At 38.8% G+C, this 12,626-nt stretch overlaps 1 protein-coding gene across 5 annotated transcripts in view; it reads left to right on the forward strand.

Moving 5' to 3' along the window:
- Nucleotides 1-546: 546 nt before the first annotated feature.
- LOC138764156 (protein TASOR-like) overlaps nucleotides 547-12,626 on the forward strand; it is an 86,326-nt gene continuing 74,246 nt past the window's right edge. For all 5 annotated transcript variants that reach the window (XR_011358006.1, XM_069939644.1, XM_069939648.1 and 2 more), the window contains exons 1-3: nucleotides 547-1,043; nucleotides 11,553-11,701; nucleotides 11,783-11,875. Coding sequence is in view for 4 of the 5 variants with exons in the window: in XM_069939644.1 (XP_069795745.1) it covers nucleotides 716-1,043; nucleotides 11,553-11,701; nucleotides 11,783-11,875 (570 nt within the window). In the remaining variant the exon portion in view is untranslated. The remainder of the gene's footprint in view (nucleotides 1,044-11,552; nucleotides 11,702-11,782; nucleotides 11,876-12,626) is intronic.

Consider the following 12,626-nt stretch of genomic DNA (forward strand, 5'->3'; position numbering starts at 1 on the left):
CCGAGCCAGTTCAGAACTGGCAGTGTAGTAGATGATGGTATTTGTGTGAGAGGATTTCAGTTTTTAACCAATTACGTCAAGATCGTTCAACATCAGGGGAAATAAAAAAAGTCCCCAGGGCGCTCAACGAAACAAGCCTATTACCACCGCCTGCTAGTTTAAAGTCCATAGCGGAATGGCTCCAGACAAATCCTCATCGACAGGAATCTGCTCCCTGACAGAAGATCACGAGGCCACAGTTCAAAGAGCGCTACCGCGACGCCCCGATCGACGTTGCCTAGCGTTCAACGAGCACCTTGGTCAACTTGCGCGGCGCGGAAGCTGGATATGGTGCTTGCTACGCACTCGTTAACTGCCCCACCATTAAAACGCTGTTTGGAGCGTCGTTTTGTACCCCTTCCCCCCCCTCCCCACCCCACCCTCGAGCACAACTCCTCCGTCGGACGGCGAGTGAACAATGACCGCTCTGCGTCACCCGCGCCTTTTATACAGGTGCGCGGTGAGCCGTGCGGTGATTGGCTGCTGGGCCGCGTGGCCTCGCCTCTGTGGCGCGGGTGCTGCGCGAGTGAAGGAGGAGGAGGACGACGGAGGGAGCATGGCGCGGGGTCTTTGAGGCACAGGGCCGCGCTGCTCACAAACACATAGATAAGCTATTCTGCAAGATTTTCCACTCCCCCCCCACCCCATCCTCTACCACCACCACCACCAAAAAAAAATGGCTTTACACAGCGACACTGAGGAGAAACGAGTCCCGTTTCTGAGAGAAGGCTGCCGGCAGGAGAACGGGGCCGGAGCTGGCGCCAGGGCGAAGTCATCATCACTTCTCTTCCGCAGCGCCTCGAGAACCAAACAACAAAATGGCGAACAAGTCCAAGGGCCGCTGCCGGGAAGCGCCCCCGGGCTGCTCCGAGCGGACTCGGCGGCGGCTCCCAGCCAGTTTGCCGCAGAGAGCGAGGAGTGCGGAGCCACAGCCGTGCAGAAAACGGCCGAAGACCTTGCTCGGAAGAGTTTTCAGATCCCCAAGAAGAACAAAGAAAAAAAAGGTGCCTTGGTCTGTTAAACGCACGGTGCTGTTTCTTGATGCATTTCCCTTTCATTTTGCCTCTTGCAGGAGAGAGGTTCGAATCCGTCTCTTTTTTTTAAATTATAGGGGCGTTAGCAAAATGAGAAAACTAGGGGGTTGGGGAAAAACTCCCCCTCAGATACTTGTATTAGAGCCACAAGGAGATGCAGGTAAGTGGACCACAAGGCAAGCATGTGGTCTGTGGTCAGAAATATGGAATTTCTGTTCTCAATGCAGTGACTTGACCAGGCCTTTTGTTCCCTCCAGCCCCCTGGGGGGCATTTGTCCTTGCCTTGCAAGGCCTTGTGGAGAGACTCTTGGTGTTGACTAGCCTTTTGGCTTTCTTCTTCCTACCCGTTGATGCAATGGACAAGGGAGTAATTCATTTAATTTTGTGTGCCAGAGAGGACGTCGGTTTCTTGTTAATCCAACCGCAAGTTGGGAAACCCATCCCGGCCTTGTGTAGGCTTTCAAGTCTTGGTGAAAGGCCATCGAAACAGGATTAATGGTTTTGAAAATTACAGAATGACCTCTTCAGCTCATTTTGCATTTCCCCGAAATGCCATCACGTTAAACCGAACCTGGACGCAACACCAATGGTGTTTTACCAAAATGAGGAATTGTGGAAAAGAGGACCAAATTTGGAAAACCATTTTTTCCCCAGTAAGTTATGGCACAACAGAGGCAATGAAGCAGCCCATAACTTGGTCTTAATGCTATCTTGTAATGCAGAATGTGATTTGTATCCTATCGGTTTGAAGTTATAATAAATGTTTTGATGTATTGCTGATATAAGCCATTCTATTGAAATAGTCAAGTGAGTCTGGAAAGAGCCATTCATTTAATTCCACCCTATTGCCCTAGTTTTCTGCTTCAAATTATTTTCCCTTTTGCAGGTTGTGATGAAATCCAATTCCTACCATCCTTATGGACACTATATTTTAGATCTGAATTAAGAGCCTTTTTTTTGCACATCTGGTTTCTTTGTTGTACGGAGACGTTGGTCATTGGTTTGGATTATGTCATGTGCTGTCTTTTGAATTCTGGTTTGGGGCATAGCCGCATGGTTGAGGTTCATTCCTCAGGATCATTCATCAATCTGAAGTAAATACCTGAAATGGTAATTTATTGTATTTGTATTGTTACTTTATAAAATGACATGTTAGCTGTCTTGGTTTTTTGCCGGTTTTACCACAATAAAATGTAATGAAGCTTTAGTTTTTTTGCATAATATCCACAATGCCCCATTATAGCAAATTTCTATAATCATGAAAAGTTACCATGGATTCTTACAACATAACTGGATTTGAACTAAGAAGTTACGAGTATCCCCTACCCCAATAATATTAAATTCCACAACATTCATGGATGTTGGAAATCTTTTTAAGTAAAAATGGGAAAGTCTGGAAGTTTTCAGCAGTTCCTGTGGAGAAACAGTTAAGATTTTGTTTTAATTAGCTTTCATCAGTCATGATGAAAGGTTATCAACCTGCATTGTTAATCCACTGACTCAAAAGTTATTAGTGCCCATTTGGGCATTAGTTAAGAAATACCTTAATAGAGACGCGCTCTTGTATAGCTCCATTGACATCAATGTACAAATGCATTTCAGTAGATCACAGTTTGGAAACTTATCACAGTTTGAGGAAAACTTTGGCATAAATATATAATTGATGACTCAAAAGTTGAAAGAATGAATTCATAGCTTGTATTACTGTACTTATTGGGAGAAAAATACAGTCCCTGATAGAGGAGAGAGGGATACTAGAAAGTTGAGAAGTGATATTGATTTTTAATAGACTTCTACATTTAACTTGGATATGCAATAACATAACTTGTTATCAACCATAGAGTAAATGTCATAAAGTGACTGGATGTGCACTGATCTCAACAAATGAATCCCATTGTAATATATGCCAGCTGGTATCCAATGTGTAGGACTCCAGTTATGAACTCTACCTTGGAAGACAACAGCGTACAATTAAGACCATTTTCAAATCTTTTTTTCTTGATCATTTTTAAAATTTCTTTGTCAGACTAAATTTGACATGTCCTTTTATCTTTCTGTTTCTTTACCAAATTGTATTGCTTAAAACAAATAATCAGACAATACCAAGCAAGACCTTAATGCTTCTTTTGACTTTCCATTAGCATTTTGGATTAAGCAGTTTAGATTTACAGTAATTTATGTAATATGATCTCAAATGGTTGTGGCCAAGGTGGATAGGAGTTCGCTCAGAATAAAATTTGCAGGATTTTTGCAAGATTTGCCATACTTGGAGTTTCTGCGTCATTGAAACAAAATGACCTTGAGTTTTTTTTAATGCTAATTTAATACTGTTTATGCTTGGGACACCAACTACACTGAAAGGGATTCCTTACTGAGAATTGGTAAGCCTGTTTAGGAGATGGTAGCAAGAAGCAGAAGAGTACAATAGGTGCAGCAAGATATATTCTTGATTATTACACAGGATTTATCTGAAGTAAAGCTTGTTTGCTATTCATTAGTAGAAAGTACCTGATAGGTATTTGACCATTGCCATTTTCCCCCCCCATATGGACAATTTTTATTAATTTAGTCATAATTTATCCTACAAGGTGAGTGGATCTGCAATATTGGATAGTCCAAGGGCAGCAGAATTGTCTTAATGTGGGTTTTTTGTTCATAGATTGTCCTAATTTTGGGAAAGGAACCAACTACTTTTTCCAGGTTATTAAGTGAAATTAGAAGGAAAAATAAAAACACACAAACTCCCAGTAGGAATTAAAGTGTAGAGGTATTGAAAATTTTGTATTAAATTGATGAAAATTTATGCTAACATTTTTCTCTTTAAAAGTTAATATAAAGTTACAAGCAACAGGCAGCTTTACAGGTGGGTAAGTTAATTTTAGTCAAAAAAATTCAAATAGTCTTGCCTAAATTTAGACATATGATAACAGGCCATTTTGGCCCACGAGTCCATGCTGCCCAATTTACACCCATGGAACAAACCATAGAATGCTACAGCACGGAAAACAGGCCATTTGACCATTCTAGTCTGCTGACCATTCTGCTATTCCTAATAACCTGCTTCCATTCCATCAACCTCCAGACCTCTCCCATCCATGTATCTATCCAATTAAAAAAAAATTAAGATAAGCCTGCATTCACCATATCAGATGGCAACTCGTTCCACACTCCCATCATACTGAGTGAAGAAGTTCCCCCTAAACTTTTCCCCTTTCATCCTAAAGCCATGTCCTCTCGTATGGATCTTCCCTAATTTAAGTGGAAAAAGCCTGCTCGCATCCACTCTGTTATACCTCTTGTAAACCTATCAAATTTCCACTCATTCTTCTTAGTTCCAAGGAATGAAGATCTAACCTGTTTAATATTTGCCAGTAACTCAACTCCTGAAGACCTGGTAACATCTTAGTAAATCTTCTCTGCACTCTCAATTTTATTGATATCCTTCCTGTAGTTAGGTGATGAGAACTGCACACAATATTCCAAATATGGCCTGAACAAAGTCAACATCTTAAACAACTTCAACATAACATTCCAACTCCTATACTCAATACTTTGATTTATTTCACTGGGGCCTCATTTCTGTGAGGGGTGCTTGACAAAGTGGCGTCTCTGTCTTCCCTATGTTGGAAAAGGTAAAGAATTTCATATAAGTTACATTGTAAATGTAGTAGTATTTGACATTAATGGATCCTTTACTGAAGGATAAGATGCCAAAAGCTTTCATTACAACCATGTCCACCTGCAATGCCACCTTCAGGGATCAATGTATCTGTTTTCCCAGATCTCTTTGCTCCTCTCATTCCTCAGTGCCCTACCATTTACTGTGTATGTTCTACTTTTGTTTACTCTTCCAAAATACAAAATGTCTCCCAGTTGGCCCAGATCCCTCTGCAAGCTTTGAAAATCTTCCTCACGGTCCATTAGACCTCCTGTATTTTTGTCATCAGCAAACTTGTTGATCCAATTTACCACATTATCATTTAGATCACCCAATTAACCTACACCCCGGTACGTTTTGAACAGTGGGTGGAAACCGGAGCCTCCGGGAAAAACCCATGCTGACATGGAGAGAACATACAAACCCCTTACAGTGTGGGATTTGAACCCCGGTCCTGGTGCTGTAAAGGCATTGTGCTAACTGCTATGTCATCCGTGCCACCCCTTGGCATCCCTTGTAGGAGTGAAAGTAAAATGTATTGTGTTCTAATAGCATATTTTGCAGGATTAATTTTAAGACCTAAATAGGACAATTAATGACGAATTTCAGGGAACTTGTGTGCAAAATTTTGCATTGATGGGAATTGATGAAGTTTGCTCAACTTTTCACATTTGTCTAAAGATTACTTTAAATCTAGCTGCTGGCTAAAGTTTTTGATCTATATTTAGATCAATCACACAGAGGCACGTAAAATCTATTCAATAATTAGTAAATCAATTAAGCACATGCCTATGCCTGCCTTCTTATGGGTTGACAAACCCCTTCAAATGAATCTGGGTGGAACACATCAGTGTTTCATCACTGAACTCTACGGTTACTCAAAGCATTCCACTAGTCTCCGAGTCGATTTAAAAAAAAAAAGCTTTCTTGTTCTAAAACTTTCATTTTAAACTTTCACTAAGAACAGACCATGTACATACTGGTATGAAGTTGAATTCTGACTGGTGACATGGTTTTCGTAGCACAGCAATTGTCTCATTCTTGAAAAAAAGAGTTGAGTTTTGTTTCAATTTGCACTGTTGAAAATTAATTTATTTGCACACCATCATTAGAATATTGGAAAAGTAGCTAGGCATAAATTTAGCTTATGTAGCATATTGTATAATACCAATTCGATTAAAAACCTTTATTATTTTGGATCTTGTAGACTGTGATTTTGTTGCATCAGTTGAAAATACTGGACAGATACACTAGTAGGCTTAAAATCAAAATAATAGAGGTTATATCTAAAATATGGTATGTGATAGGAAATTTTTAAGGTGATTTTTGTGATCAGTAGCCCAAAATCCATAAAATACATCCAGATGTGTTCAGGAAGCAAAATCTTCATTGACCAGTGTAATCCTATTTATGGCTGATGAGATCAAATGTCATAAAGTTTCAAATTTGCAGATGACCTGAAGCAATTGGGATCATAAGTTGGGAGTTGGATATAAAGAATAGTTTCATGGTGATACAGCTAAGTTAAGTAAATGGGCAGATGGAGTACAATATGGAAAACGTTTGGTGCACAGAAAAAGTATTTTTTTTAGACTGTCAGGAAGAGAAATATTGATTAACAGAAAAACACAAAAGAACATGTAATCAATCAAACAATGAGATGCTGGAGAAACACTGCAGGTTCGGCAGCATCCATGGGCAGGAATGGTCAGACATTTTGGGTCAGGACCTTTAATCAAGACTAAAGTAGGAAGGGGAAGAGCTTATAGAAAAATATTACTTTTCAAAGGGACCTATTGCCGATGTTTCGTACAGGCGCAGACGAGCAATAAGTAGGCTAATGAATGGTATGTTGGCGTTTATTACGAGAGTATTTGAGAACAAGAGTAAAGATGATTTCAGAATCAGAATTTATTGTCATGAACAATGTGGTTTATGGTGTGAAAAATAAAAAAATTAAAAAAAAAACAAGTCACAAAATTCATTGTTTTGCTAACATCGATGTAAACCACAGTTGGTGTAGCGGTTAGTGCAGTGCCTTTACAGTGCTAGAGATTGGGACTGGACCGGGGTTTGAATCTGATGTCTGTAAGGAGTTTGTATGATATATTTGCATGATAATATGGGTGGCATTTTGCTTTTTTAATCATTTTGTATTGTCCACAGCTCTTTTTGTTGTGGAAATGGAATAAATTTGTTAAATATTAATCTAACTTTTACAATCTAACAGTTTGTGAATTACAGCTCTTCCATGCAAGGGAATTGTAGTTGTAAGGGAATATAGGGTTCTCTTTGTCCTTTCACCTTAACTCTTTGTTATGGGTAGATGCTGCTCTTTCTCCACTCACAGAAGCCTAATAGCCTGAATATGCATGAAATTGTCTGATCTCTGACCCGGTCAGACCTGGTCAGTACTTGGAGGAGAGACTACCTAGGAGTAGTAGTTTTCTGAGAGAGGTGCTGGATAAAGTGGTGACTCTGACTGCCTGTCTTATCAAAGAATTTCATGTATGTGACATTCTGGATGTAGTATTACATGACAATAATGGAACCTTTAGTATACTCTTCTACTTAAGGCACCTTCCAATGCATTATGCAAAATCTTGCAGCATTTTTTTAACCTCTTCCCACATCTAGGGATTTAAGCATTTTTATTTTTTACTACTTTTGGGTTTGTGTAAAACATTCAGCACTCCTATCTTGGTCTCCTTTTGTGGAACCAAAGTGTGATTGGGCGATGGTTTTGCAGCATTGTCATTCAGTCAACTGAGCTTCCAATTGTCTCTCACTTTAATTCACTTTTCCAGAGTTGGTGCATTTTTGTTAAGGTATATTTGTAATACAGATTTTGTAGAATAGAGTTGTATAATATAAATGATCTTAAACTACATAAAATCTTACTGATTTGAGTTGAATTGGCAAATCTGACCTGTATTACAAAATGGGTAAAGCAACAGTGAAGAAGCTACAATCATAGAAAAATACAAAACTTGAATATTAATGAAAACTGGGAATTGGTTCAGAACTTCTTTCCCGAGTCCTTAAGATTTATAAAATGGGTTGATTGGGTCAGCATCTTTTTTGCTATCTCTCAAGTTATTCATTCCACTTACTTATGCTGGCATTGTTTCTGGACCCTCTTGCTTACTAAATGAAGCGGGTTCAGTGTACTTGAGGTTTTAATTCAGGAAATAAAATTGACATTTGGCAGATTTGTAAAGGCATTGTTGGTACTGGTGCTTTGAGATGCCTTCTTAAAGGAGGGCTGGGATCACTGGCTTCATGCCAGATTTAGTTCTTGATCTCACATTTCCTCAGCCTGCTGGCACTTTGGCGCCAATGGTGGATGTTGTTAAAAAATATCTGCTTCTGCCGAGGGAGGGCTGGAGGAGCGTGCGTATGATCCAAGTTGATCAGATTCTTGACTTGGAGCCCACAATTGTTACAGCATGGAAGGATGCTGTTTTTAATGCAGTGAATCTGCAAGAGCAGTCCAGCTGGTCTCACTTTTCCCATTGCCTACAAATTATTTTGTTATTCTGCTCTTATTCAACACACTGTTCTCTGCCCTCTTGTTTTTGAATCTCGAATGTGCAGAAATGTTGTGCAGTTAGAGTAGATTGATGAAGGTACTTTTGTAAGGATTCAGTATAAGATTTATCCTGTATATATTTAAAAATCCATTTGCTTGGCATTGATCCTGCAGGCCTACACATTTTATCTGCATTTTCTAACTTATCTGAAGTTGATGTGATCTATGAAAATATCAAATAAGGATGGTAATACTGCATTCTTTTGGAATTTTAAGCAGAGCCAATAGAAATGTAGAATCATTGCCAATCAAAGAATAAGGAGGAATAGATAGACAGATTATGGAAGGTTGCAAACACAGGGTGGTCATAGTGGGAGATTTAATTTCCCTGGTTTTGAGTGGAACATTGTTAGTGCTAGAGGTTTGGCTGGGACAAAATTTAAATGTGCATATGAGGGTCTCTTGAAGCAGTTTGTAAACAGCTCAACCCGTAAATGGGCCATGCTAGACCTCACATTGGTGAATTAGTCCAGACAGACCACTGATCAGAGTTTCAGTAGGGGAGGATTTTGGGAATAGTTGATCACTCTTTCTTAATTAACCTTCACGTTGGTTATGGACAACGAGAAGCTTGGGCCCTGTAGAAAAGAACTAAATTGAAGTGGGGGGGGGGGGAAGAGAGAATTATAACATGATTAGTCAGGAGCTAAAGGGAGTTCATTGGGAGCAGTTGTTAATGAGCAAGCCCATAACTGAAATATGGTGGTTGTTTAAGGCCTAGCTAATTAGAGTGCAGGACTGGCATATTCCAATGTAAAGGAAGGGTTAGAATGGCAAAGTAAGAGAACTTAGAGAGGTCATGAACATAGTCAAGAAGATAACAGAAACATATGCAAGGTCAGGAAGTTACAATCAGAGCCCTGGAGGAATATAAAGATTGGAAGAAAGAACTCTGGTAGGCCATTAGGTGGTCCAAAAGTGTCTTTATTGGGCAAGATTAGAGAAAATCCCAAGGCACTTTATACATAGTAAAAACAAGGGACTGACTAGGGAGAGGATAGGACCACTCAAAGACAAGGTGGGAATTTGTACTTGGAGTTGGAGGAAATGGGCAAAATACTGAATGAATACCTTGCATCAGAGTTACCAAAGAGAAGCACATGAATAGTAGAAGGGAGTATAATGTGAATCCTCATGTATTATGGCATTTTGAGATCAGGATCAAGGTGGTGGTATCTTGCAGAGTATTAAGGTGGATGTGACCACTGGGCCTGATGGGATAAATCCATGGTTATTGGAAGAGGCAGGTGAAAAGATTGCTGGAGACTTTGCAAATAGCTTTGCCTCTTTACTAGCAACAGGAGAGGTCTCAGAGGACTGGAGAGTGGCTAATGTATCTTTGTTCAAAAAGGGGTGGGGAAAAAAAGATATCCAGGAAATTAAAGGCCATTTAGTATCACATCAGATGTAGGAAATCCACTGGAAAGGATTCTTGGGGTTAGGATATGTACACATTTGGAAGGTCATGGCGAGATGACAGTCAGTGAACATGGCTTTGTGAGGGGGAATCGTGTCTTAGCAATTTTTTTTTGAATAGATGTAAAAGATGGTTGCAGGTAGAGCAGTGGCTCTTCATGAAGAAAACGAGGAACTTGCCTGAACTTTTTTGGGAGATAAAACAAAATCCATGATAGAGCACTGTGACAGATTATGTTGTGTTTGTATTTGGGAGATAAATTGGGGCAGGTTTTTTTTATTGTAGGTTACATACAAACACTTTAAAATAGATCTTGTGTAAAATACTGGAGCTCTGCTTGTGCTAGACAGTCCGGCGCCAAGATCCTTTGCAAAAGCTTTGGAGAGTGCCCAAGAGACTTCACCAATGGATTGTTGTTTACAGAAAGGCAACGGTTGAAAGAACTTGTCAGAGCCATTGGGTGTCTGGAGTGGAATGCTATTCTAAGAGGGTCATGTGGTCTTGCAAGCCGAGAGAGTAAAACAGGCTTTTTTATCAGAGAGAGAGAGTTCAGTTCTGCAGTTTTACTGTCAGCAGCAGCAGCAGCTGGGACTGGAACAGGACAAGCTGGAAAGCTTGTGGAAAAACCTTGTGGAAGATGGGTTGTGAGTGCTTAGTTCAGCCTGGTCAAAGCCCTTGTGGTTCATGCAGGAGGAAAGGACTGGCTGCCAAATGTTTCACTTGAAATAAGAGAAACAAAAAGGATCTCTGTGGTGACCTGAAAGAAAGAGGTTATCATCTGGAGAACCCTGAGGGGCAAGTTTCTTTGGCACTGAAGTGGCTGATTAAAAGGAATCAGTTGTGAATATCCAGCAAACAACAAATCTCTCTCTGAAAACTGACAAAAACCTTCCTGAGTGGTAACCATTTACTTTTCTAGCACCAAAGCCTGGTGAACTTTATAAAATGTTAAATTCTGTGCACAGTATAAGAATTGCTTGCAACCAGTGAACTTGGAGGAATGAAAAGTGAGATTGGACTGTGAATCAAAGAATTTTTCTGAACTTATACACACATTACATACTTGTGCCCTAAGAATTAGAAGGGGGTTAAGTTAGGTTGTTAAGATAAAGATTGATCCTGGTTTCATGCTTAAATATAATTAAAAGCAACTTTTGTTTAAATAACTAAAAGTTGCTGGGTTTTGGGGTCCTCTGGGCTCGTAACAACACAAAAAAAAAGCATTGAGAATGCCAGTGGAATTTGGCAGTTCAGGCAGTATTTGTGGAAAAACATTTATTAATCACCGTTTTCTGTTCCATATGCAGTTTTGAATGCATATTACTGCTGCCTTTTAATCCTGCAAACTATAATTCAGTCAATGTCCATTTTGTGCTCCTTTGCTGTATGAATGTTGAAAGTTCACAGGCATGAATAACTAACTACCTTCAATGCCATCTTCCAACCTGTGTGGGTATTTGTTAAACTATTTTTGTACTGAGTGTTGCTGTTTCCTTGCTACTAAAATAGAGCACAAGTTGTTTTCTATTACTAAAGTAATTTCTTCTACTACTATGGCTTGAAAAGTATAGAAGGTAACTTATTTGCATCACATTTGTGTTGCATGACTGAAAACGATTCGTATGCCATGATATAATGCCATGTATTATTAAAGTTTGCTGATCATAGAAAACAAACAAAAGTGATCATCTCAATTACACAATTGGGAAAACTGAGGCATAAGACTGATAAGGAAATTTTTCTTGGATTGAGTGAAAATAATTATAGTTCTTTTAAAGTGCTGTGGTGTTAATTGAATGTATTTACTTTCAGAACTCTGTCAACTCGTGCCAGTTGGTCCCAGAGAATTTAAACAAGACATTTTGAAAATTCTCAATTCTTCTTACCTGGAGTCTTCATCAAGTGCTAATTTTACGTACATGAAAGCTAGATTGGTTCATAATGAAAGACTAGAGAAGGAGGTTTGTGTATTTCATAATTTTGACTTATTGTAAATGTTCTTTCCAGGTTGTGAATGTTTTAATTTGTTTTAATGTTACTAGTACATGGAGAAAAGAAAAGAAATGAGAAACGAGGGCCGAACTGAAAAGGAGTTGGCAGAATCTTACGCATTTTTGCTGCTTGAAACCTCACAAGTGAGTTTTATTAGGTGAAATTTATAAAACTAACCCAATAAAAGATGCTTTTATGTTGTGATATACTGTGTTGCCAACAGTTTAAAATTTGAAAATCAGATCTGTTTCAAAAACTACTGGACTTTAATTAGTATTTGTAATTCTCTTTTACATATATTACATGGGGCAGTTCTAATTTAACATGTATTCAAGCATATCTTAAATTTGTGTGACAAAACTTAATTTGAAACATTATTATTGAGTCACTGCTCCTACTTTTAAACTTTTAGCAGTATATCATAGTACCAATGTACTTGTTGTTTAAGTGAATTCACCTAAATTAAAAAATTAAAATTACATATCAATATTCATTGAAGCATCCTTTACCTTTGTAACGTAAAGCCTAACCATTGGTTGTAATGAAATCATTTTTGTACACAGTGTTTATGACATTACATACAGGAGGTGTTGTGCAGATTTCCATTTGCAGTTCAGATCCATTGTCATGATGCTTGCTTATTTCTCTATCTTCTTGGCCATCACCTTGAAAGTTTCTTTCAAGCTCTGCAGTGTCTGGCACCCCTGAATTTTTTTTGCTCTAAGAATTGGTTTCACGATTTGCATTAGCCTTCAGTTATTCTTAGCCCATTGTCTTCTTCAATACATTGTGTTTGCATAACATCTGCTTTATTGAAACCTGCTGATTTTCTTTTATTGTTATGAGACCTTTTGATATATTTTCAAAAGTGTACAAAATTTTGTTGATTTGATG

Source organism: Narcine bancroftii, chromosome 5 (genome assembly GCF_036971445.1).
Source record: "Narcine bancroftii isolate sNarBan1 chromosome 5, sNarBan1.hap1, whole genome shotgun sequence".
NCBI lineage: Eukaryota > Metazoa > Chordata > Chondrichthyes > Torpediniformes > Narcinidae > Narcine > Narcine bancroftii.